This window comes from Crassostrea angulata, chromosome 1, assembly GCF_025612915.1.
Source record: "Crassostrea angulata isolate pt1a10 chromosome 1, ASM2561291v2, whole genome shotgun sequence".
NCBI classification, from domain to species: Eukaryota; Metazoa; Mollusca; class Bivalvia; order Ostreida; family Ostreidae; genus Magallana; species Magallana angulata.
Window position 1 is genome coordinate 55,765,527 of NC_069111.1, and position 27,536 is coordinate 55,793,062.

Genomic DNA, 27,536 nt, shown 5'->3' on the forward strand with positions numbered 1-27,536 from the left:
TTCATTTTATAATACTTTTATTTTAACATATCAATTTAGAACTATCTGTACCTTCTGTCCAACACAGACAAATGCAGTGACCTAGATACATGCAATAAATAAGTGTTGAAAGACAAATCTTGCCAAAGTCAGCTGTGTTACTGTCACAAATGTCAGATGGAAGTGTATTCCTAATGGGGTTTGGGTCAAGGCCACACTGAGGTCATGAGGGCAGGGTCAGTGTCTTCAGTCTATGATGGACGTGCTCTTTTTGGGCCTTGGTATATGGTACTCTTTCTTTGGACGTCTGAAAATAATTTAATTCTGGTTGTAACAAGCTTTCTGATTGGCCAAAAAATTATTTTATATCGTATAAAGAATGTTGCCTACGTCATAGTAAGACTATCCTCTAAAATGTATCAATACGCCTGACGTTACATTTGAATTTTGTACAATTTTACGTCATTTTAAAGGTAAAATGACCGTTTTTATATATAATGAAGTATAAAAAAATTAAATTATAAGCAATGAATTCAAAATTTTTTAGTTTTATACGATATAAAATGGTTTGTAACAGTTAACGCTTTTTTAAAACCGCTTCGCGGTTTATAAAGTGTAAACTGCCCCAAACCATTTTATATCGCATAAAACAAATAAATTTTGAATTCATTCCTTAAATCAAGTACATGTGTAACATATGCTATCTTTTCCATGCAGGAAACAATCACTGTGATTTTCTATAATGAAGTTTTTATATAGAATAATGATTGGAATGCCAAAATCTGGGTTTAATCTGTAACATTCTTGATGAAAAGTTATGATATAGGTCCAGATCAACCTTGACTATTTCAATTTCATGGCAACAAATAACAGGTAATTGAATATAAGCAAGTACCTTTTTATCTGTTTATCCCCATCATCAAATTCTATAGGTAAAAATTCGATTTTCTGTCCATTCAGGAAGAGTTTAGACTCAATTTTATGAAGATGCTGCATCTATAACAAAATAATCTTTGGGTTTTAACAACTTGAATCATTACTTTGGCAACACACCAATAAGCTATAAGTCAGTACTGGCATATTCTATGATTCTAATTACCAAAAATTTTGCCTTTTAAGTCTCCATTAACGCATTAAGACATAGTGTTGTTAGTCTATCTGTCTTTCTGTCACTTTGTATGAGCTAGGCCATTAAAGGTTCAAGGTCATAGCTACATGTAGTAGTCCAAGGTCAGATTCACTGAAATCATGACTGTTTGAATTTGACTGGAGAATTAAGAAGGGTTTATGAATGAAAAAGATACTTTATAAAAAAAAAAAAACCCAAATCATAATAAATTACCAGCACATTTTCCTTTTATTCAGAAATTAAATAGCTTACCTGTTTCCTGGTATAGGCCAACAAAAGTTCTAGATTTCGAGGATCACAGTCCCTGCCATCAAAAACATTCAACCACAGCGCATGAGCCATTGCTTTATCATCATTGACCAACAAAGCCTGAAATTTCAGTGATAAAGCAATTTTTTTGTATTTTACAACTTTATTCAGAATGACAATATGTGTATTTTTTGTAACACTATCAACTAAATGTATAATGTATGTCTATCATCAATGACAAACATTTCATCCAAAAAAATTATTACCAACCAAGTTAAAAATGAATTGATTTTCAAGTAAAAGCCTGTAAAAGCCAATATAAATCAATAAATATTAGACATTTTTTAAACACATGATAAGCATGTGATTAATTAAAATTACCTTTAAGACAATGATAAAACTAACAGATCTATACAATTAAAAACAAAAAGCATGACATGATGCCAAACAACCAGTTGCACAGATTCCTGTTTTCTATTGATGTCCAAAGTCTTTCTCACTTACCTCATCATAAGCAACAACAGCAGAATTGAAGTGATTGTTAAGGTAATACAGGCCGTCCGTCTTCTGAGACATTTGGGCCTACACAACAATTGAAAAAATGATTATGATATTAATTGAAGATTTCAAATAATCTCTGATATTTTGAAAAGAAGTTGCATGGCTGTTTTTTGAAACATTAAAACTAGTGATTATTCCTTCAAAATACAACAAAAGGCCAAAGGGCCACATCACTCACCTGAGCAGCAGTGTCTTGTAACCAAAGTATTTTGCCATATGGTTTTACTTTAATATTAATTTTAATTTAATGGCAGGTGTATGTAGTCATCCTTTCCAGTTTATTAACTGAATTGATGAATGTTTAGGATGTTGTTAACATACCCCAGCAATTTTAAGTCGAGGTTCAATGTCCCTCCACATGGCGTCTACGAAAGCCATCCCAGCGACTAGTCCATCATTTCCTTCCTGTCGCAGCCGATGTAATACCATCCTACAGATAGAAACAAAAATCTCCATCGATTTAAGTAAGCCCAGGGCATCATGTACCGGTAAGGTTGTTATATGGATATACCATGGAATCATCATTGTTCGTGGGGGACCAATGTTCATGGCTTTCATGGGTTACCCTTGTCCACAAATTTACATCCCTATGAACTTATACACAATTATTATTTGTTTAATATTTCATAAAATTATCCTGATTACACTACCAACGAAATTACGTCCCTACGGACCAGGTAAATTTTGTCTACCCATGAACATTGTCCCCCACCAGGCTTGGGGTAATGCTAAATGTAATGGTAATGCATTGCAATGCATTACATGTTTTCAAAATAATGCTAGTAATGTGTAATGCCACAAAATTAGCATTACAAGTAATGGTAACGTACATGTAGTTCATTACTTTCCAAAATCTAGTGTAATGCTGGTATTACATGGCATTACGTTGCATTACTATGCTTATTTATGCATGTTCACTTTAAAAAATGTGATAAATAAATGAATAGTTGAAATTGTATTTGATAAAAATTATTTTAAAGAAGAAAGAAATAATTCTTTAGATAAAAATGTTTTAGTTGTATTATAAAAAAGATTTTTAAAATGTTCATTTTATTAAATTGTAACATTTTAAGAGTGTTGTTATTAAGAGTTTGAAATCATTTAAACAATTTACTCCAATTAGTTTTCTTGTCAATATAGAATGTGTCAACAACTATGCCCCCAGGATAATCCAAGTATCAAAACAATCTATTGTTATAAGAAGTGCTAAACACCCCAATCCCCTTCCCTTGTCATGACTTAATATATAATCTAAGATAAAGATTGCCAAAAAGTCTTTCAGTCACAGCTTCCATTGCTCATGTAGAACGTTCTTTCAGTATAGCTGGAAAGATTTTCAAACCTAACAGGATGCAGTTAAAAGCTGAACCCTTTTAAACTTTGATGATCATAAAGTGCAACAGCAATCTTTTGTCTTATTACAGTGTCCTCAGTACATGTATAAAGAAATCCGATTAAGATATTATATTAAGAAATATTATTGGGAAAAACCCTCTGTTTATAAATAATTACAGATAAGTGTCCAAAATTATTAAGATTTGTGTAATCTGGGGAAATACCTCTATTTAGCATTTAATAACAGCAATGTTGTTCCATAATTTTTTCTGTTATGGATTTACTACTGTGTCTCTATTTCATACCTTACATTGTATCATGTCAAATGTCTATAAATATCAATTTACTAATTATGTGGTATGTTGTTCATATTGCCATAAGATGGTTATATATTGAGCAAATAAAGAATGAATCTTGTACAAGTCATAAAATTTGAACCTGATACTGAACATGAACCTGTAGATTTATCATTTGTTTATGTTAAAGAGTGTTTTAAATTTGAAACATTTGCAAAAACTCTTTATTTAGCTTTTTAAAACAAAGTAATGGTAATGCATTACTTTACTTATGTAATGGTAATGTAATGCATTAGTTCAAGAAAATCAAGTAATGGTAATTTAATGCCAAAATTCATGATGTAATGGTAATGTATTGCATTACTTTACCATGTAATTTGCCCCAAGCCTGACCCCCACTAATAAAAGTGATTTTACAGTAATATAACAACAAGCCCGTGGGTCTAAATGGTGAACTAAGTACATAGCACAAACATAGACTTGTTAGGGAGATTGCATTTAAGCCTCATTCTGGAACAGTTTGTGCAAAAAAGAATGAGACAAGAATTTTTAAATATGAAAACAACTCTGAGACTCATGCAATTACTATGACATGAAAAATGAAGTGTGTGTTATAGATAGAGAAATATAAAATATCTGAAGTATTAAAACCTGTAAACATGACTATTCTTTTATTTTCTTAACAGTTTACAGATTATTTCTATTGCTACAGTTTTATCTTACCATGTGTGAAGCTCCAGTAATTTGTAGAAAGAATAAAATGTGTCGTCTAGATTACAAACTGAAAGATAGTAATGAGGAATAAGTGATTTATGTAATGACATCCACTAATTTTTCACAGAATACTTTCAGAAAAATGTAAACATTTAAACATGTAAACATTAGTTTTCAAGTAAATTATCTGATCCTTACTGTGTAGGAGTTCCTCATAGGAGACATAATCTGAGATAGACAGGATTAAAATTGATCCTGCAGCTTGTAAATGCTACAAAGACAAATCATTACCTGATTAAAACTAACAATCCAATAATTATGTGCAATTGAGAGAAAATATGCCCACCATTATACATTTGTACCTGATAGAAATCAAGGTTTCCTTTTTTTCTAGGTTTCCCTCTTTTCAAAATTTTTTTTGATATAAATTCAACACATTTTACAATCTGTTGAGTTAACTCAATAGGAGATTAGATGACGATAATAGAACAACCAAACCAAGTTTATGACGACACGAAATCGAAAAACAAATTTTTGAATGTTTTACATGCAAATGAAAAAAGGACTTACAACTTACTCAAAGTGTCAGCCCTGAGTGTCTAGCTAAGTTCAAAACACTGTTCTGAAGACAAATTTCAAGTATGAAAGATGACATCAAAGGGTGAGCACGCAATGTCTAGTATGGTTTATTAAGATAGGCAGGCAGATCCAACTTTGTAGGTTTCACATAAAATTGTTCTCTCTTTTACAAAATCAAACTGTACTGTCTCTATTTTAAGAAGGATGCAGTTGTACATCACCAAAACAAGGGTATACACAGATACTGGTGTTAATTCAAGGTCTTAGATTACCCGTATAGGTAGCTTGGTTGGGTTATCAGTCTTTGTGAGGAATGCCTTTACTTTCTCCAACCATCTACTGCCAACAGAAGGTTCTATACTCTTTTCTGCAATATCTGACATCTTTCTATGCTGGGTCTGTATATCAAACAAACAAAACAAAACTTGAATTTGAAACTCTACGCATGTCTTTATTTACATTAGATCAAGAAATAAAAAGTAAATCCTTCTTCAAGCACAAAGGTGCATTTGGCCGGAGCTTTTGTCTGGTTTTCATGGTGCGTATGATAGTCATTGACTTCCACTAGCTGCCCGACACCAGTTCATCTTAGGCATCCAATGAAAAAGACAATGTAGATAGAGAGACTTGTCTAAGGACACGAACAACATCAAGTGTCCATAATGGGGCTCAAACAAGTAACCTTTGGCTTACTGACTTGACATCTATTTCAAGTGAGCCATGTGCTCCAAATTTAATTATGGCTATATTTACTAAATAAATGAATCAATGATTGCTAAAAACAATGATAGTATCAGAAAATCAATTTAAATTTATTTGATTAACAAACATCATTAAAATCTTATATTCTCAATGCTGTGGGGGAAAAAAAAAGCATGAGCATAAGGATAGAACTATGGAATCCTTCTGACCTGAGTGATAAGGAAGAGAGATTTAATGGCAGCAGCTTTCATCATGGACTGGTCCTGATGTCTGACAGATAATAGAGCTGTTGACTCACATGGTGGTATCCTCAAAAACTGTCCAGTCCTAACCTAGCATAATGAACAAGAATGAAATTTTAATAATAAAAGGTTATTATGGTTATGGTCACGGTAATGTCAGCGAGATACATTAGGACTGAAAAATTATTCACTAAGGTCTCTTTGGAAGATACATCGGTCAAAGATTTTCAGTCTTGACGAGACTGTAGTCATAATTGGTCTCAATGATATAAAAAATTTAGAAAAAAACCTTAAAAGATAAGCACTTTGACCTAAATTAACAACCCTTGATGCCTTATCATTATGGGGTTTCATACATATTCCCCAGAAAGGATATATCTGGTTGGGTACAGGCAGGGACGTATATACGTCCCTGGTACAGGCCAACATTTAGCTGTTAAACTCCCACTCAGTGATCAAACACTTGGAACTCCTATCTTACATACCAAGCGGGAGTCAAGTTCTGTTCATTCCAGTTTTCATACTAATTACTGTCCGGTTTGTTTGAACATTAGAGTAAATTCGGTATAACAAAAAATATTTACTTACTTGTCTATACAATTTTTCTGTAATTGTTTTATTTGTGGGTATTACATTTTTCCTTAAACAGTGATAACATTTCGATAAAACGCAACGAGACATGGCTCTAATGCATAGGATTTATCCTTTAAAATCCTTCAAATTCACGTTGTGCAACAAGTTTCATAACGGAACTCTTTTGTATATGAAAACACGAATTAGCTTTAACAGCACAAAGTTGTACGTAAATCAATTCTTGTACGAGGACATCCGATATTAAAAAAAAAAAAAGGTGTTTTTTTTCTTAGACACGTCTCTGCTTAGATTAAAATGTTTCATAATTTAAAATCATTTTTAAAAATTCTTATATAACCTTATTATTAACAGAATATCAAATTGATTTCCGACATAAGTTTCTTATATCTTATAAAATAAAGATATCTACAATTTAGACACATAAACAAACCGTATGAAATCTAAATTTTAAACATTTTCTTTCCATTTGACAGAGACGAATATACTGGATTTTTTCAATTAAAAAATATTTAATATCTATTTATCAAGTCGTAAAGAAACAAGAGGCCCACAGGCCTTGACGATCACCTGAGAGTACCATAGCCGCGAAGTCTCATGTTGCTTTCCGAATTCCGATAATGGCCTTCAGGTTGCGTGGACGTCTAAATGCATGAACTACACGTTGTAGTAAAATGTTTGTTATAAAGAATAAAAGAAACTACAATCAATAAAACAAAATATATTTATTCTTTGAAAGAATCTCCAAGGTATCTGCATTTTTTTGCACAGATAGTGCTGTCTTACATGTACTTTGCATTCACATCGAACACGTGTGCCGTTCATATAGAGTACATAACATCTGCATCTTTTTGAAAACCCCGGCGACACAACATCCAGCAGAAGATAATTGATAGTAAATCAAAGAAAGTAACAACGTAACATTGTTTCCATCAGCTTCTATAAAAATGCTCCGTTTCTATAACATTGCTCGATCTGCCACAGTGTGTGCTTTGTGCGATGTTATAACATACACAGGAAAACGGTCTACAATAATTAAGGATTTGTGAAATATGTTTGCCTGGATTTTTATTGGCTATTCCTTGTGCTTGCAGTGGTTGTCATATTATTTTTTTGTCATATATTATTTTTGTTCAGAATGTTTCTATAAGTCTTTTCGTCCACTGGAGCGTGTTCGGGTGTATGAGATACCTGAATGCGGTGAGCATGAATTATAGTACCCTCGGCCTTAAATAGGGGGTGTGTACTACAGTACTGCAGCGATGAGCAGAACTATTAATAGAAATCAACAACTGGTGTGGCGGTAGTCGGAGATAAAAGGGGAACTAATCCATGAATTCATGAATTAAGCTTCATATTAGTGATATTTGAGTCTAATTATAAACCATAATTCAAGACTCGAAAAGAACAAGAAAAGAATTTTATTAAAAATAAAAAAAATACATACATATATATTAGGTAAAAAAAATCTATGATCACAGATAAAATCTCCTGATTTGAGTTTGAATTGAACCTATTTTATTGATTAAATCAATTAAATGGATTAGACACAAGTTCTAAATAACTTATGTAGTCTTCTCCTAATAATGAAATTCTATAAATATTGCGAGTAATAACGTTATATATAAATACATATATAAATATACATGAATAAACATTCTGCTACATATATAATATCACATTTATGAATTTAGATTGAGAAGTGACCACATTCACTCAAATAAATCTGTACCGTCTTGAAAATTTCAGTGTTTTGTGTATTTGTCAAAGAATCATTCCCCCATAACAGTAAATGTGGGTCTATAATGTGAACATAACGTAATGTGAATATTAGCTTATTCATTAAAAAATTCGAGCGCTTGTATATTTTTCACAGACAAAAAACAAAAGATATGCATCTTCTAATAAGCCACACGAACAGTTTGGACTGGCTATTAAGTTGCAGTGGAATAAGTCAGAATTGTGTCTCAATCATTTATGAATTTGTTTGAAAATCTTTTTCCAAATGAAAGATGTTTCTGAGGCTTTACCATATCATTATATAAACATTTTTTAAATATTTTAATAGAGGTTGCCTCCTTTGTTTTAGGACTTGGGGCATTCCATCTTCTGACAGTATCAGGAATAAATGATTTATTGAATAGTTCTAATCTAAATTTTGGAACAGAGTAATCAAGAGAGTTTTAGTTGTGTAACTTGAAACACTGCCTCTCGTATATAATACAATGTTTTGTATATAAGTAGGTACTAATCACTTAAGTTATTGTACATTTTGTACATACTTATTAGTTTAGCTCTATTTCTTCTGTGTTCCAAAGGTTCCCATTTGAGTTTCTACAGTATACCAGACTGTTTCTGAAATTCATTCCATCATTAAAAGAAGTATAAAAATAAATTTCTTTCGGTTTGAGTAATGTTTTGATAAGGTTAATATGTTTGTGCTTATTTTTTTGCGTGGAAAAAAAAACACCCTTTGTTTTGATGATTTTTTTTCTATCCAAAACTTGCTTGATGAATATGTCATCAATAAATTTAACATCATTTAAATGGTAACAATCTCAAAGTGTCAAATGTAAATATAGAACATAAGGATGAAAATCATTTTAGAGGACTTTGTTTTGAGCCAGATTGGGCCAAGGGGAGAGAATTAAATTTGCTCTGGATAAGTAATGTTGACTGAGCAGATGGATGGCCAGACTGAATACCATAGGGCACTGCAGAGCGAAACCCCAATAAAGTTTTAAGGTGAGTATTCTTAAAGCTTTAATTAATAATTAACATTAAAAAAAAAATAATAATAATTAGCACTTTTTCTCAGTCACTTTCGGAAATAATGAGCAGTATTTTCTGCCGATTTTACCAGAAAAAATGATCAAAATGGGCATGCCTCTTAGAAGTGGAATAATATGTAGTTATGTTATGTTTACTTTCCCAACTTGTATGTGAGTGGTGTGATGTGAGTGGATGGCAAAGATATATTTGTACTGAAAAAAAGAAAAAAAAGAATTCATTTGACAATTAAAATGATGTGTGATTAATATAGCAGTGATGAAGAGAAATTCTACTGTGACACTAGATACATCACTGAGATGGATAAGGGGTTTACAGAGGTGTAGAAAAACCAATAAAAAGGCTCTTTGAGAATCTAGCTGCTCTACAAATCCTGTAAAATTACAACTCATGTAAATGATATGTCTATACATATCACAGTGTATACTTGGGTAGTCAACTTTGCAACAGCTTCTTCATACATTGTAACCCATTCAACGTACATGTAGGGCTGTAGTTCTGTACATGGAATCGGCTTCTACTCCTGAGAATCTAGAAACCTCTGACAACACCTCAGGCACTTTGCGTACACCTCCTCAAACACTTCTATGTCAGCCTGCAAATGAAAAAGAGAAAATAATTTTAAGATATGTTAATCTAAAAAAGAACTGCTTCACTTGTGCCATTAAATTTTTTATGGAGAACTAGTTTTTTTTAAAACCTAGCTGCAAAAAATATCAATTTCCTTTTTAACTTTAGCAATGTATACACAATCAGGGAGGTATATACACGTCGCTGATACAATCCTAATGGTAAAACCCAGCAATAATCGGGATACATGTAATTCACAGAGTAGATATATATTTTTCTTAATTTGATCAGTATTATGCAAGATTTGTATAAACTTAAAATTGGTTTCTCCACTGCATTAAATACAATTATATGAACATGTTTTTCATTGTGTGTCAAGTTTAATCATATGATGTTTACCGTTTACAAATGAAAGTGATGTAAGTTACAAATAGATTGAGCTTTTTAGCTATAGACGGAGAATAGGTAAACTGATTAATGTATCCCACCCCCCTCCTTTGTACTAGGGGCATTGGAAACAGAAAGAGAAAAAAGATACTTGCCATGTATGGATCATCAATTTGTTGTTTCTCTCCATCTATTCCGTATTGTCCTAATAAACTGACTTTTGCTGAGTGCTGTAAAGGAGCAATTTCCTGAAGGCAACTGTAATAAAATAAAAGAAATATCAATTAACCAGAGAAAGTAGAGTCAATCAAAAACTTTTAAAGTTATAAGGTCTAAACAAAATGTGTTAGATTTGTTACAGAACAAGAAAGCTGACCTACCAGATGTTGTAATTGTCCATACCCAGAATATATTTAAACTTTGCAAAATCTTCTTTCGTTATCTAAAAATCAAGAAACAAGTACATAACTTCACTATAATCTCCTAGCAATTACTAAAAATCCAATAAAGACATGTTAGAGATACAATTAATATTTTTGCTTTAATTTGCACTAAACATTTGTGAACACCAAGTCTTATCTTTAAAAAGAAATACCAAAATTCCCAACAACTAGTTAAGAGTTGCCAGCATTTAACAGCTGATAATATATTTTACTGAGATATATATAGAAATGGCTCCTTGCCTTGCCTAGGTTTCTTCTGAGCCTTAATAAGCTTAGAGCCATTGAACAAGTATTTGAACTTTCGGTGTATTATCACTGTCTATATATGTCTTTCATCACAACAAGCTGAAATTATGCTGATCTCAAGCAAAATATGCACATCTAATTCCCAGTAAATAGGGAAAGCATAACAGTAGGACAAATGTTATTGATTTCAATGAGCCACGACTGAATGCCCATCGCATATCAATGAAATACTCAGTGAAAAATAGAATCCCTGACTATTAAGTTATATTTTTATGTAAGACTTTATGATGCTGAGACAGTCACCTGTCTGGCTCTGTGGTGGTAGCCATCCATCATACCGTTCCTCTCTAACATTGCCACTGTAAACTCATCTGGGGGTTTGCCTTTGTGCCAATCAGCAATACCAGCACTATCTATAACCCACTTAATAAACAAATAATATCCATAAAGCAAGACCTAACTAGAATTTTATATAAAGAAGTAATGGTTTATGTAAGGTTTACACTTCAATGCATGCAGCACATGTTTTATGAAATTAAATTATGTTGTACCAAGTATATAACTACACATTACTTTAGCGTAACCAGCAACCGTGTTTATGTCATTTAAATATTTGTATTTGTCAATACATGGTCTCTTTGAACACATCTTTGCTAGCCAAGGGTGATGTTCCTGCACTGTGTTTCTCTATTCAACCATAACCCATATAGAGAATTAAACACCGTGGATCATCACCTTTGGCTAGCTAAGATGTTTTACAGGGGCGGTTAATGAAGTTTTTCTCAATCTGATTGTTCACATAAAGCTATACCGAGATGAACACCTAGCGTTAACCATAAACAAAGACTAAAACAAGTAATGGTATATATATATATATATACTATACTTAGTATATATACAGTATATCACTATATGTGCCTGAATGGTGGTACTCACTTTATCCTGTAGGCCCCTTGCCTTGACTAAATGACGCAATATACCCTCTGACATTGTGGATCGACATGTGTTTCCTATCAAATATAAAACAAAGTCGTTTTTATCATTTTCCCCCAAATATGAATGCGAGCATGATAACTAATAGTGTACAAATCATTTTGGCTATTGAAAATATAGTAACAGGTATGATTGCAATTTTGGTATTTGTAGGATGCTCTTGTCCATCCTATGCCCCATCCCCTCCAAAACTACACAATTAATTCATATCTATACACTGTAGTCAGGATAAATATTGTTTTTTATTGAAGGTCAGACGCGCCATATCTTCCATTATGTTCTATTTTTTTCTCTCTGCAATGTGAAGTTTTCCACTACATAATTCAAACTTATACTCTGATGTTATAGAGTTATAGAATTTTTGGGCATAAAATGAGAGAGAGAGAGAGAGAGTCCCCATGGCCCCTAAATTTAGACGTACTTAAAACGTAAATAACATTTTGAACAAACGTACAGTTTGCCAGTATCGTCGAAGGTCCTAAATTCGTTACGGTCCTTGAGTCGTGTCCCTTTTGTTTCCTCGCGTATTTCTCGAGATTAGGTTCTAAGCTAGGCATTCCGTAAAAAAAAAATTACTACGATATGTGACATCACTTCTTACTATACAGCAGCCGATAATGCGATCAAAAAAGGTAACATTTTTTATTTCAAATTTTATTTTCAACTGTTGCTAAGATTTCTTATTCCCAAATAAAGTTACAGATGAAAATGGCCAAATCCTCGTCTAAACCTAAAATTTAAGAATATAACAGCGGTTGTCTCTTTTCTTGACATCTAGTCAATGAAATTCATGTGATCTGATTTAAATATTCAAGGCCAAACTAGGATAATTTTAAGTTACGAGAAGTAAAGTTCCTTATAGCATTTGAAGTTTGTTTTGTGTTATTGTTAGGTTAATCCCGTTTCCTAAAAGAAACAATAACAGAATGTACTCCCCAACAAATTTCACAAATGCATACAAAATGGTTAAAGAACATGAAAATTTCAGTGAAAAAGGCATCAATGATATTTAAAGTGCCAAATGCTACTCTCAGAGATAGAGTTTTGCATAAAGTTGACCCAGAGACTACAGTTTTTTTGAAAGCGTCCGGTGTTATTGTGTTATTAGGCTATATTGTTCAATTTGTTATAAAATATTTTTAATTTCTTTTCATAATTTGCTATATTGTGCAATTCGTTATTGTTAGCACTATTGTCCATTATTAACTAAAGTTTAGATTGTTTTGGCTTCATAGTTTTGTTTATATCCGACGTCACGACTCTAGGACCAGTTTTCAAAATGGCCATCTCTGCTTCATTGGTGCTTAGAATGCTCACATATTTGTTTATCAAATAAAAAATAATGAATACAGTGTACAGTTTTACGAAGAAATAGATGTACTTTAGATATGCTATTAATAATTTAGTGTCAAAATTTTCATTAAGTGATTAAAGTGGAAGACATTCTTAGGGTAACGACTCATGGACCTCCGAGGATACTCAGTTCGTTAACTTACCTAAACATACAAATAGGACGGAAAATGGCTTGGCAGTTTCAATATCTGCCATTTGGTTACAGCAATCTGAAAAACTGTACAGACCAAATAAAATCGGTTAGATTTAAATCAATTGGGAGCACCAAAACCAAGAATCAGACATCATCTGACTCATTCACTATTTTCACTTTCTCTTCTCACGATGATCAGCGTTGCAAAGATGTAAAGATTTTGTCTATGTTCTACTTGAATATAAACGTTTCATAGACGTCGTTTCCTGTCACGGAAAATGGCGTCTGCATTCGGTCACTTTGGCCGCAGATCAATACAATTTACGGGCTTTCGAAGAATATTGCATTATGATCCGTGTAACGTTGTGCAGCGCTCTACTTCCGAGATAAGGTCCTTTCATTTGAACAGGAATGTTGATGGTAATTTTCTTTTTTGTGTATGTTTTGTCATGCAGCCTGGTTTGATCGAATTTCCTCTGTTTTATTTATTAAACGAATTCATGTGTTTCGTAAATTAGTTTTGAGGATTGAGACATCAAAGAGTATATTCATGTTTGCAAATGACATGCATGCCTGTTACTGGGGACTGACTGAATATTCAAAGTGGCTATTGAGGAGTCTCGGGCAGGTCCAGTACAATCTCTTGATTTAGCTATATAGCTTGAAAAAGCTATATAGCTTTATAAAGCTATTCAAAATAGCTTAATAAAGCTATTTATATGCAGTTTTTGAAGATAATATTTATTGTAAGAAATGGACGAAAAATTGCAAACAACTTGCTACTCATATTTGCGCCATTGACCATTATAAACTTGACCCAAATTAATGATAGATTTAACAGTGCAGCTTTTAAACACTTTTAAGCAAAAAATGTATTTCCATTGTTTGGGTAACTGTTCACCACTTAGTGTGCAATGAGGCATGGATAAGTATGATTTCTTCTCATTGTGATAAATTACTACCAATAGATTATGTTGTTCACCATAACTGACCTCCTTTATATTTCATTCAAGAAGTAACGGTGTGGTCATAAATCATTTGCCCCAAAACTTTTAGTGCAAAGTCTCTTAAGGAGGCGCAAACTTATGAGTAATCTTTACATGCATTGTTTACAAAAGAGTTCAAAGTTGAAAATTATCACTGCAGTAAAGTGCGATTTTTTATACATACTGAAAAAATTACACATTTAAGAAAAATGTATGACAAAATAGCTAAATGAAGCTACTCTGAATAGCTTCATAAAGCTATTTAGCTTATTCAAGCTAAATAGCTAAATCTGGAAATTGTACTGGACCTGTCGGGGGAGAATGTTTCAAACATACGATTTCCTTTAAATTTTTTACAGTGAAATGTCAACTTATAAGTAAACTATGTGCAAAATATAAAGTAAATTGACCGGATAGTTTATCTGTTTGTCGCGCTCAAATTTTGGTCGTATGCCCGATTCATCAACGACATTTTATATAGGATTATACAGGAAAATGAGGGTTTTCATTTTCAATTTCATATTAAAAAAATTTCAAACATACGATTTTCTTTAAATTTTCAGCGATGGAAGGTTAACGTATAAGTAAAATTTTGCCAAATTAAAACGAAATTGACCTGATGGTTTTTAGGCTATCCGTCCTCATAGTTTGATCCTATAAACGTGCCGTGCCAGCCATTTTACATTATAGAATTGTATAAAACAAAAGGATGTTTACGAATCAAATTTAATTTTATTTGTATTAGAGGAAAAAATACATTTCCACTCACACAGAACATAGAAGGGCCGCGAATATGTTTTTATTTTGCAAATTATAGTTTTGATTTAAATTATTGACTGTAATAGAAAATGCATGACGTTAATTTTTGTCAATTGTTACGTCAGAGTCTCAACTGACGTCATCTTAAGACGTTGACTCCGACGACAATAACGTTGATTTTGAAGAAGCGGCGAAAATATTAAAATACTTCTGACATTATTCTACCGATTCTTTTCATTTAAATAATTTTTTGATAAGTAATTTTTCAGAAATAAAAACATTACATGATACCCTGTATCATTGAACATTTTACTTTAAATTTGTGTTGTACAACAGTAATGTGCAATACCCTGTGCAGAGGGCACAAAATTTTAAACCCGCTACCGGCCTTAATGGGAGATTTTGTGATTTTCAGTTTTTAACTGTTTAAGGTGGACATCTGTCGAATTTATTGTTGATTAAAGAACGGTATATCTGAAATATTTTCACAGATTTAGAATTTTCTAATATTACAATATTTAATCAAAATACATTTTAAAACGTTTTTGGAAATTTTAAAATCCTTAGCGCGTAGCAGGATTCGAACTTATGACACACAGATTTGTAGTGAAGCCTCTAGCCACTGCGCTATGCTGTTAGATGACAGTTTTGAGTAAGGATCTATGAAATCATGCTTGATTTTATTAATTAATTCGATAAATGATAAGTCACAACACGGAGGTATCCCATACCACCTTAATCAGGGAGGTATATACTAGCTTATGTCTTTGGTTTAATTCATTTAAAAATAAACGCATAATTGATTGTCAATTATAGTTCATATTAAATGCTGCAATAATTTGAAATCCACAATATTTTCACTCAATATAATTATTGAACAGCTGTTGAACCATTTCTGAAGTAAGATTTACCGTTTCACCGTTCCAATCTTTTTGTATTTTAAGCATCCATCCCAGTGGCCATGCCGGCTCTTTCACCCACAATGACTGAGGGAACAATAGTTAAATGGCACAAAAAGGAAGGTAGGGTGTCAAAAAGCAACTATAATGCATCAACATTTATGATTTACACTCTGATAAGCTTTTATTAACAAAGTTAATTTAATAAAATCATTAGCCTGGAATTTATGCATTATTTGATATTGTAGAATATTTGTACATCAGCTTGCATGTAAAAACCCTGCCTCCTTTCTGTAGGTGACCCCATTTCCCCTGGAGACATGTTGTGTGATATCCAGACAGACAAAGCGGTTATTACGTTTGACATAGAAGAGGAGGGTATACTGGCCAAAATTCTGGTATTGCAAGCATATTCTAATACTTTAATATTAGAATTTTTTGTAGTTTTGGAAAAGACTTCATAAGGCTAAGCATATACTGAATAATATCATGGTGTTTCTTAAGCCATCAAGTTTAAGAGATTCAGAATGTTCATTTAATGTTATCTGTCATATATTTTAATAATGGGACTCTTAGAGAAATTAGACTATGTTGATTGATAAATAATGATGCAAGTTAAGATCTGAAAGTGATAGAGGTACCAGGTATGTATAATAAATTTTACTATCATGAATTTTTACTCAGAAAGCAGAGAACTCCAAAAATGTGAAAATAGGCTCCATGATAGCTGTGATGGTTGAGGAAGGCGAGGATTGGCAGAATGCTGAGATACCAGAATCATCAGAGTCATCATCAGAAGCATCTACGTCAAGTGAGCCATCCAGTGCGCCGTCAGCTGGGGAACCAACAGCAAGGTTCCATATTCGTTTTAGACATGCATCTTGGATTCTTTCTTGTACATTCATTTTCTTGTATTGATTTGCTCTTTGATTTTCTAATTTTGATTTTAAAACAAGAATTTATAATCTGATTTCTAAGGATTAGGATGAGTCCTGCAGCAAGAAAGATGATGGAGGAATATAACATTTCTAGTCCTCAGACGGTCCCCGCCACTGGGCCCCACGGCATGGTCAACAAGGGGTGAGAATTAATCAACAAATTGTTACATTCCTGAACATGCAAAACACCCTTCCCCACCTCGAAACAAAAGGATTGTAATTCTGATTTCTGAGGTTCTCAAAGTGAAATAGCAAAATATGAAACTCGTTTTCATAATGATTTTTTTGTTTACATTCTTGCAAATACTAGAATTTTCAATGTTACTCTGCTTTAAAATATAAACATAGAAAAGATTTGTCAAAATTTTGAGTACATGCACTGCTTACAAGCACTTGTTGAAAAGCCATTTTAACCTAAAAAGTTGCTTCCCTTGATATTTCAATAAGGTAATAATGATTTTAAAACTTTAAGGTATTTAAAACTAAACTTTAGTTTATTTAAATTTTTTATTTTTCAGTGATGTTCTGAAGTATATTCAGACACAGCATCTAACAAAAATTGATTTAAGAAAAGCTGCTCAAGTCCCCCCCTCTCCCCAAAAGTCAACCCCCACAACACCTTCTACACCAACAAGTTCCCCAGTGACCAGGGTACCACCATCCATCACAGTATCACCAGAGGGTGGCTACCAGGACATAGAAACCACCAACATGAGGCGGGTGATAGCTAAACGTCTTACAGAGTCAAAGGTGACCATCACATCTATGTTTAGTTTTCTGTAAACAACTGTTGTATATTATGTGTCATTTAAATCAGAGTTGATAGTTATATTTCATCCATTACTGCTCTTTACTTTCAGACAATGATTCCCCATTCCTATGTGTCTATTGAATGTAAGGTGGATGCTGCTATGAAATTGAGAAAGAAGTTTATTGGTAAATATTTACTTTTTCTCATGACGATCATCTTTGGTTACCTATATAAACATTGCAGGGTCTTTTATGCTATTTTCTGTATTTGTTTAAGCTTGTTGTAATTTTTTAAGACTCTGGGTGCATTTATTAGTAAATTAAGTGGCACAGAAATGGCTGGTTGAGATCTACTCTGCTGGGATTAATTTCTCCAAGCCAATTGTTATTTTCCTTATTTACAGAGTTGCATTTTACAATTTATTAAAGTGGTTATTTATGCATGGGGGAAATTTACATTCATTGCACAGTAATCTTCAAACCATGTAAAATACCCCTGCTTACAACTTTGTGTGGGACACAGTGTGAGAGTTTTCTGTCTTACACTGTGTATTACTAAAACGTAAACAAACATTGTCTGCTGTAGGGAAATGCTAAATGGTGGATTGACGTTATCCATCAAGTAATTGTTACAATTTATCATATTTTTATTGAAGAAAAAAAATTGTCGTATGCTCTCTTTTTGACTTGCACTAATCTAAGCATGCAGGGAGATACACCGAAAGTAATCTTTTGAACATCTTCACAGAAAGTTGTAAGACATTGTTTTTTAACATAAAATAATTCAAGAAAATATATTCATTATATACTCATGTGGGATAGTGAAATTCCACCTTGGGGCCAAGATTCACGGTCAAGGCTAGGCAGAGCCTCATCCTAGACTGAGAATCTTGTCCCCTCGGTGGAATTTCACTATCCCACACTCGTAATAATGACTGATTCTATTAATGCATAATCATACTTGGTCTACAGTATCTTTAAGTACTTTGGCTAGAACTGTTTAATACTGTGAGCTGCAAGTAGTTCTGCCTTCACTAACATTAATTGTTTTGACTCTGTTTCAGCTTCTGGAACCAAAATATCAATGAATGATATCATTGTGAAGGCAGCGGGTTACTCATTGCAGGTAAATCTTTTATATGATTCATTTAATGAATATCTTAAGGAAATCTAGATTGATAAATGTAAAAACAATAAAAATAAATTCATCTAGATAATAGTTCATGCCAAGTCAGTATCCATGAAAATCCAAATTAATGAAACCAAATTTTTTTATGTTTTCTTTATTTATTAATTATTAGAAGATACATGTTTTCTGTTTATTTGCATTTAAAAAATTTACATGTTGATTTTGATATACATGTTGATTTTGATAATAGAGAAATATTAGGTGTTACACATTTTTATTTTCTTATGTACATGAAAAAGTTGGTGTAAGAAAAAAGATTAAATTCTAAAGTACCGGTATATGTATTTCTAGAGGAGTAAAAAAAAAATCACTCTTTTTAACTTAGGAAAGGACCGCACAATTTGTATTTATGTTTTAAATTTCCACAGCGTGTTCAGAAAGTGAACTCCCATTGGTCAGGGGACAGCATCCAGATCCAGCCCACTGTGGACATCTCGGTGGCTGTGGCAACAGATAGTGGACTCATTACCCCTATTGTTAGGAATGCTGCAGAATTAAGCTTATCACAGATATCTTCCACAACTAAGGTTTGTTTGATTTTTGGTATTAACAAGCTACATTAATTACAGCTGCAACATATTCATACTGTCATGGCTTGTTGTTAAACTCCTGTCAAAAGATAGGAATATGATGAATATTTGACTGGTTCAAGAAGGAGAGCAATTTAATAGCACTCCTGGAACAAGTTGTTGTCAAATTTCATTTGATTATTCATTTATAATGAGTTGACCAATGTTTTTGTTGAGCCAGATTGTTTGATAGCTACTTTTTGCATCTCTTTGAAAATTGTGTTTGAGAAAAAATGTCTGTCATTACATGTACTACGGTTTAAGCCACTTGTGAAATTAAGTATCCACTATTGAAGGAGTCACATCTTGCAAATAAATGGATTGCACCTGCCACATGTGCTGAATTAATCCAAAAAATATACTTAGATTATGAAATTTAGCTTTTCTACTATAGGCATTAGCTGTGAAAGCCAGAGATGGAAAGTTACAACCCCAAGAGTTTCAGGGAGGATCATTCACGTAAGTTTTATGAAATTTTGTTCCTGTAAATATTTATTCAGTTTGTACCTTATCTGTATGTTATATTTCATTTTTCTTATAACATATATCAAAAAGTTACCCTATCAATGTGAAAGCCATATATACTCAGTTTCAGTATTTGATTACAAAATAATGTGAATATTTTGGGTTGGACTGCAGGATCTCTAACCTAGGAATGTTTGGTATCGGAGAGTTCTCTGCCATCATCAACCCACCCCAGACGGCTGTCCTAGCGGTGGGGACCTCTGTGCTCAAGCCGTCTGCAGAGGGAAAACCCTGCTCTTATCTCACCGTTAAAATGTCGTATGACAGTCGTGCAATAGACGAAACAGAAGCTTCCCAATTTCTGGAGAAATTTCAGCAAGTGATGGAAAACCCGTCATTGTTGATGGTTTGAGAATGGAGGCTTTTATTGAATGACTGGGGCTGATTTATTATTTAAGTTTATAACATATTCAGTTAGTGCTTAAGTTGTTGTAATGTAATATTGAGTACATGTATTTGCTTCCATGAGATCATAACTTGAAAGTTTTAAGTTAAGTCTTTTCGTTAGAGTGATGGAGGAAATATCTCAGTTGTTTGCTGTACTGATCATTGTTATTTACTTGTATAGGTCGCTGTTTTGTTACATATGAGATATATTTGTAGGGATGTAATATGAAATAACAAATTAAGTTAACATTTAATGACTTATAGTAAGTGTTGGTTGATACATAAAAGAAATGAGTAATGTGAATTAAAGGTTAAGATTGTTTTAGTGTATTGTTTGTGTCTCAAAAGTTGTTTGGGCATGTCGGTCATTTTAAAATGGTCAGAGTCTTATGAGTTTCTGCAGACTAAGAAATAGGAAAAGTAATGTAAAAATTCAACACTTCTTCACAAATTTTCAACTAGAGCATCAAAAAGTGACAAATTAGCCCAAATGATTACTCATTTTGTTTATACATGTCCTCAGTATTTCAGTTGTGAATCCACCTGGTTCATGCATACTACATTGAAATAGAAATGACCTCGTATGTATTCTTCAGAATATGTCTATGCAATGATGTTTAAGTTGAAACCCAAACACAATGCTATATTTTTGCAAGAGTACTCCCTTGAAGAGTTTATCTTGCTTAGGATCTGCTCAGAATAGATCCAGCTTAGAGCATCTTTCATCTGCTATATTTGCTTGATGACATTTTAGAAGTACTATCATGGAAGAGCAATAGGATATTCCCATACAACCATAAATATCGATTATGCATGAACAAGTGCATGTTAATTTTATCTAAATACTTCTGGTTCAGTAGTGTCCAAGCCGTTGTAAACATGAATCTTCTATTTGTTGTAATAATATTTTCAATTTTCAATCACGTGGTTATATCTTATAGCAGCGGTTACTGTACACCTAAAGCAATCTTTAATCTACATAGGCGTCGGCTTAGCCCCCCCCCCCCCCCCCCCCCACTTTTTTTGCTAAGTTAGACCTAACCATTAGGCACATAGCAGAATAGAGGGTTCAGTCGCCCCCCCCCCCTTTTTTTTCGCAGGAAACATTATTGTTCCGTAATGTACGTTTGAAAGATCAAGAAGTTGAAATCAAAGGCATACTAGCCCCCCCCCCCCCCCCCCCCCCCCCCGGATTAGGAATTTCGTTATTTTGAAAAAAAAAGAGAATTTGGTAGGTAAGATTTTTTTTTTTATTGGAACTATAGGTATACTCTGTTTCCCCCCCCCCCCCTCCCCCACCCGGAGTAAGATTTTCATTATTTTTGGAATTAGGTTTTTTTTCTCTCAATATTTCTGAGGATCAGTCTAGCCCCCCCTTTCAATTTGCTTCCGACGCCAGTGATCTATGTAATGATAACTAAGTATATATATATGTTTTACACAATTAAAAAAACTACAAGATGTGTCGTCACTAAATGATTCCATACTCCGTTGTGGAAACTGAATACACTCTCTTTATATCCACCGGTATGTTCCACTTATTGTAAAGTCTTGTCATGGAGAGATAGGACGTCAGTTTGTTGCCGGCGACCATTGCATTTGCTTGGTCATTGTCTATAGGCTGAGTGAAGATCAGATCATGTCCGGCAGGAATGTGTGAGGCGAGTCTACAGAACAGAGCTTTAGCAATCTTTGGATCATCAGCATACAGCGGATACATCTTGTATCCTACATCAGACGGACGTACCACCCCGTACCCAACAACACGTCCACTCTTTAAGGCCACGTAAGTGTTGGCTAGCTGGTGCTCGGCCCAATTACTGATGTAGACTGGTCTCGGCACCGTATGTATCTCGGAGTCGTATGCAATGACGTCATCAAACTTAATGTCACGTGCACTGACGATCTCGAAGTCTCCCTCTGGAACGTCTGCTATAAACTCTGGATTGACAGGTCCTTGGTTATAATGGAAGGTGTACGACTTTATGGTCCAGCCGAACTGGGCGTAAAACGTGATCCGGTTAGATAGCGAAGTCCCCCCGACATTTCTGTCTCCCATCACTTTCATCACGTCCCGGAACATCTGTTTTCCGATCCCCAACTTCCGGTATTCGTCCTTTACGACATTCATTCCAGAGGACGCTATGGTGTCGCTGTGAGCAAGGATCCCGTTATGACCTATTGAATGGAAATAAGCGAAATGCAACAAAAATTCTGAGGAAATATCTGGACCCCAAGTACTAGTATCTAATTTTATTGCAATTTAAACTCACTTGTCAGTTTTGTTAATATAAGTTTCTCTACATTTATTTTACAAATTTATCTCTTAAGAAATGACTGAAGAGCAAAACCGTCATTTTGATCTGTAGTGAACATTTTCAGTGGTTCGTTATATAAAAACACAATGAAGTTCAAGTTTTTCAATGATTTTTCATTTATACATGTATTAACATAAACGAGAATTCAAAAGAATCCTTTTAGATATATTGACTTAATTGGTTGGTATATGATCAAATCATGTGGGAAGACCCCACATACGGCTTAAAGAAACTCATCAAATAATCAACCAGGCTTATATCCCAATGAAATATCAAAACATTGCCTTTTATTTCTTAATTAAAACATGACAACCGTAATCACCGGTCTCTATGGTACTGACCTATGACCTCCCCGTTGTCCTTGACGACCACCACCAGTCCCGTGGGGTCGGTATTGAAGACACACTCCAGGTACGACATCTCCATGTTCCACTTATTCTCTGCCAGGAGGGCGTACAAACTAGGCAGGTCGGCGCGCTTCATGGGCCGGATCTCGTACCGGATCTCGTACCGGATGTCTTCTGTGCTGTCACTTAGACTGGAACCAGCCAAAAAATAAAATTTAAAAAGTGTTGGAAAAAATATTTCCTCAGGATACAGACCCCTTTATGAGATAATATTTGCACGCTTATTACAATTTAAAAGAAAATTTTTACTTTGATTTGTAAAAATCTTTGTTTCCCTTATATTAGATACTTGAATAGTTAAGGAACGGTACGAAGCTACATATCTAGTAAACGGCCAGTAAAACGATATTTTGGAACGTGTAACCATAACACTTACCTGTGAATGGATTTATTAATGGATATATCTATCCTTTTTTGGATACGTGTAACCATGATACTTACCTGCGAATGGATCTATTTATCCTTTTTTGAGGGAAAAGAATGCATTTCTGGAAACGCAATGTAAAGGGTCGGAGCGCCATAGTTTTCAGTAGTTTTCTAGTCAACAAGACACTATCTCATGGGTACAATATATCAGTAAGTTAGAGATAAGTAATTATGCAATCGGTATCACATTATCGGTAAGGGCTGTTAATTTTCACATGAAAGATTATACAGAATTACGATAAAAGATGAAATGATGAAAAATAATCGCTTGTAAGCAAAAACTGAAATGACGAATTGCAATTCAAGCGAAATAAACTTTTTATTTACACTTGCAAATATGCTCCCTTATATATATATATATATATATATATATATATATATATATATATATATATATATATATATATATATATATATATATATATATATATATATATATATATATATGAACCAATACGATAGCGTAAACGTTCAATTTTGTGTAAATATTTATTTAAGACGTCTCAATGATTATCGCACGCTTATCGTTTGAGGGTTGCAATATTTTAGGTATCACGTGGCCACCCGTTGTTTTTGACAAATACCATCAGTTATAAATATAAGCATTTCTATCTTATTGCCAAACAAGGCACGTTTCTATTTTATCCGCACATCTACTCCTTGCGACAAATGTCATTTTCAATGCATCCAACATTTTTTTTTTGTTTCATACTTATTTATACAATAAAATGCTTTCTTAAGTATTGCGGCGTGGAAGGGCCAGATGAAAAAATAAATGAATCTTGTTTGTTCAGACGAATAAGTTGTTTGTGCGGACGAATAAGTTATTTGTTCGGACGAATTATGATTTGTTCGGTTGATGATTATTTTCATAGCTCATAAAATATATGAGATTAGTTGTTTCTAACTTAAAACTTGTAATTGATCATCAATGCTAAAGAACGGTATTTCTTTAATGTCGAACCTAAGTAATTAATGCCCTGTTGATTGTCATAACACGCCAGAAACATGTATATATATACCCCACTTCTAACCGTGTAAACAAAAAAGTTAACACTAATTCGCGGCTCCATTAAACAAAAATCGCCAGTAACATCGCCACTCCAATGATTACAGATCGCCGTTATTAGACTTCAATATAGTCTGTTTAAATTCATTTTTTGGCAAAATTATTGGGGTGGCGACCGCCTCTGCCGCCCCTGTGCCAATATCCTTGAAATATTAGTACATGTAAAACATTTACATTGTAAGTGCTATCATTTGAAGGAAAAACGACATTCGAGGAAGTGCCCAGGGTGGCTTGATCACAGACCCTCTCTCACTTCATTATCTACATTATTGCTAGATCAAATAGGCTTGTAAATTACCCATAAAAAATTCTGTTTTTATGTAAAAATATAAGTTATTTGTCCGAAAAAATAGATAATTCGTCCAAACAAATTCTAATTTGTCAAAACAAATAACTTATTCGTCCGAACAAATCGTGATTCGTCCGAACAAATAACTTATTCGTCCGAACAAATCTTAAGTCGTCCGAACAAATCGTAATTTTCTGAACAAATAACTTATTCGTCCAAACGAATGTTCGTCCGAACAAATCGTAATACGTCCGAACAAATCATAATTCGTCCGAACAAATATCTTAGATGTCCAAATAAATCGTAATTCTTCCGAAAAATCGTAATTCGTCCGAACAAATAACTTATTCGTCCAAGTTCTCAGAGTCTTTGATGAATCCATCCTTGGCTAACTTCGTCACTGCTAACTCTTCCATGGTGGAATCAGTGGCCAATTTTCGTACTCTGTATAAATACTCCTTCACACCTTCTTCTGGTTGTTGTTGTATCCTCAGAAGGTCTTTGTTAATGGGAGAGGATGGTTTGAACCGATCAAAAAAGGCCCATTTAAAGATGTCCAAGGAATTTTTTTTACGGGATCCAAGAATGTGAACCATTGTAAGGAAATCCCTGTAAAGTAAAAATGTAGCAAATGGATGGCTCTCACTGCAGGGATATTGGCAAAGGAGATAAAAGCCATAAATGACCATTCCGTTGCTTATCCTCTACCATCAAACTTTGGGAGTTGTGGGGCTGGGATTTTGGGAATATAGGTTCTTCTTGGTGTTGTGGGTGGCTGGAAGAGGTTGAGGCAGTGGAGGTGGATGAGGAGGATGTCTGGCTGCAGTTTTTATCGTCAACATTTACTACTTCAATGTGTTCATGTTGTTCGTTTGAGTTATTTGCAGCAGCTTCTGTCCTTTTTAATTGCTCATTTTGCTGTAAGATATACTCATTTCTTTCATGCAACTGTTGGTTTTTAGCTTGGAATTGTCTCTTTATGGATTGAATAGCGGTATAGGAATTCCACAACAGCATCTTCAATCCTTTCCATGGTTCCTTGGTAACACGGTTGTTGACTGAGGTGTTGGATGGAGTGCCTGAAGCTGACATGGCTCTAGGATGGTATAAACAAGCTAAGTAGGGGAATAATCGCTGTTGTGAAAGGTTGTTGGACGAACCGTAGAATCTTCCACCAGTGATCTTCCCTTCTTTTTGGCCAATGACGCTTCTTATCAAATGATTGGGAGCAGTCCTGTATAAAGATTGTTTCGTTCTTGAGTGTACAACAAATGCATTTTGCAATTTACCGCAGAGAAACTGGTTTAGGGCCACTGGTTTTTGCGATCAGGATGTAGACTGTCTGCATTACCATATGCTGGAGACCTTTGTGTACTATACTAGCTCGCGGCTAGATTAATTCGCAATTAGGAAGCTCTGGCGAACTTGGCAAACAGTTCTTGCACGCGAATAAAAGTCGGTTTACAGTTATTTACATACTTTTATTAATTTTTGTGGATGGCTGATGAAATGATTCACGGTAGATGAAAATATATAAAAGTTATTACATTGCTTTGAAATGGGCCATGATTTATAGCAAACATTTCATATTGATGGGTTATGGGGTTAAAAACTTTTTTCTGCAATGCTATTTATAGCTTTCTTCATGCCAGCATGAACACTCGTGTACGGCAGCGTTGAAGGGCCAGATGAAAAAAAATCATATTTGTTCGGACGAAATAGGATTTGTTCGGACGAATTAGGATTTGTTTTGACGAAATAGCTATTTGTTCGGACGAAGAAATTATTTGTTCGGACAAATTACGATTTATTCGGACAAATTACGATTTGTTCGGACGAATTATGATTTGTTCGGACGAATTACAATTTGTACAATCACATTATTCGAATTCGACCGTAATCCTGAGACAACGTGCAAAAGTAGAAGCTCTGAAAGCAAAATTGGAATTCACAGAGAAAGAAATTGAACTCAAAAGACCAAAATCCTAACTCGAGGAAGAAGAACAGAAGAGAAGAGCTGAAGTAACAAGAAAATCAGTTGATTTGGAAACAGATTTTGAACTCTTATGTGCTCAAAAAGAAAAAAAAACAATTGTTGACGCTGAACTACAAGCTATGGTGGAATTCGATGAGATAGACAGTCAATGACATAGATTTAGACACAATAGATTCGACAGAGAAAACAATTAAGAAAAACAAGAATTTACATTGATGATGTCTTCAAGTACAACAACGAAACAATAAAAGACTATGAACCAAGAAATCAAGAAACCGTTATACCTACAACAACTACAGAAAAATCACAAGGTGAAATGTTTCCTCAACAACCTAATGTTCATCGGAAAACTGTTACTGAACTTCCTGATGATAGTGAACAACACCATGTGTCAACAGAAAATCATGAACCTACTAGTGAGAGCTCACATTTTCACAGCTCGCTTATTATATCTTGAAGAAAGATCTCATGTTGTCAAGGATAACATCTTTTGACGACAAGCCAGAACATTATCAAACCTGGAAAAGTAGTTTCAAATCTGTGTCTCAAGACTTAGAACTCTCTCCACCATAAGAACTCGATCTCTTGATCCGATGGTTAGGACCAACATCCACAAATCATGCAAAAAGCATAAGAACATCAACTCTACACAATCCACTCGAGGATGTGAAGAAATTATGGTCAAGATTAGATGAACGATTTGGATCGCCGGAAATGGTGGAAACATTTCTGAAAAC

At 33.9% G+C, this 27,536-nt stretch overlaps 4 protein-coding genes and 1 pseudogene across 8 annotated transcripts; 2 read left to right on the top strand and 3 right to left on the bottom strand.

The window, feature by feature from the left end:
* On the bottom strand, window positions 1-6,552 carry LOC128182712 (ubiquinol-cytochrome-c reductase complex assembly factor 1-like). 5 transcript variants are annotated; one of them, XM_052851443.1, is made up of 10 exons: window positions 6,375-6,552; window positions 5,754-5,876; window positions 5,115-5,240; window positions 4,462-4,534; window positions 4,273-4,330; window positions 2,240-2,348; window positions 1,862-1,939; window positions 1,361-1,477; window positions 875-975; window positions 1-286 (listed from the first exon to the last, which is right to left on the bottom strand). In XM_052851443.1, exons 1-10 carry the CDS (start codon window positions 6,465-6,467, stop codon window positions 226-228), a joined length of 939 nt encoding a protein of 312 aa, XP_052707403.1. In that variant the 5' UTR covers window positions 6,468-6,552; the 3' UTR covers window positions 1-225. The 5 variants fall into 5 exon arrangements, with proteins under 5 accessions (XP_052707403.1, XP_052707402.1, XP_052707410.1 ...); XM_052851442.1 differs by lacking the exon at window positions 6,375-6,552 and adding an exon at window positions 6,111-6,230; XM_052851450.1 differs by lacking the exon at window positions 6,375-6,552 and adding an exon at window positions 6,076-6,181.
* A 1,520-nt stretch (window positions 6,553-8,072) lies between these two features.
* LOC128182738 (low molecular weight phosphotyrosine protein phosphatase-like) lies at window positions 8,073-13,492 on the bottom strand. Its single transcript, XM_052851479.1, has 6 exons — window positions 13,303-13,492; window positions 11,750-11,823; window positions 11,117-11,236; window positions 10,505-10,566; window positions 10,280-10,382; window positions 8,073-9,762 (listed from the first exon to the last, which is right to left on the bottom strand). The coding sequence occupies exons 1-6, from the start codon at window positions 13,352-13,354 to the stop codon at window positions 9,685-9,687; spliced, it is 489 nt and encodes a 162-aa protein (XP_052707439.1). The 5' UTR covers window positions 13,355-13,492; the 3' UTR covers window positions 8,073-9,684.
* Window positions 13,493-13,559: 67 nt separating this feature from the next.
* LOC128182704 (pyruvate dehydrogenase protein X component, mitochondrial-like) lies at window positions 13,560-20,619 on the top strand. Its single transcript, XM_052851431.1, has 11 exons — window positions 13,560-13,712; window positions 15,982-16,059; window positions 16,234-16,334; window positions 16,621-16,790; window positions 16,915-17,016; window positions 17,393-17,624; window positions 17,735-17,810; window positions 18,689-18,750; window positions 19,182-19,340; window positions 19,777-19,841; window positions 20,022-20,619. Exons 1-11 carry the CDS (start codon window positions 13,571-13,573, stop codon window positions 20,257-20,259), a joined length of 1,425 nt encoding a protein of 474 aa, XP_052707391.1. The 5' UTR covers window positions 13,560-13,570; the 3' UTR covers window positions 20,260-20,619.
* A 1,105-nt stretch (window positions 20,620-21,724) lies between these two features.
* Window positions 21,725-23,604, bottom strand: LOC128191058 (uncharacterized). Its single transcript, XM_052863201.1, has 3 exons — window positions 23,461-23,604; window positions 22,954-23,150; window positions 21,725-22,472 (listed from the first exon to the last, which is right to left on the bottom strand). Exons 1-3 carry the CDS (start codon window positions 23,538-23,540, stop codon window positions 21,766-21,768), a joined length of 984 nt encoding a protein of 327 aa, XP_052719161.1. The 5' UTR covers window positions 23,541-23,604; the 3' UTR covers window positions 21,725-21,765.
* A 3,041-nt stretch (window positions 23,605-26,645) lies between these two features.
* On the top strand, window positions 26,646-27,372 carry LOC128193076 (uncharacterized; annotated as a pseudogene).
* The last annotated feature ends 164 nt before the right edge of the window (window positions 27,373-27,536 follow it).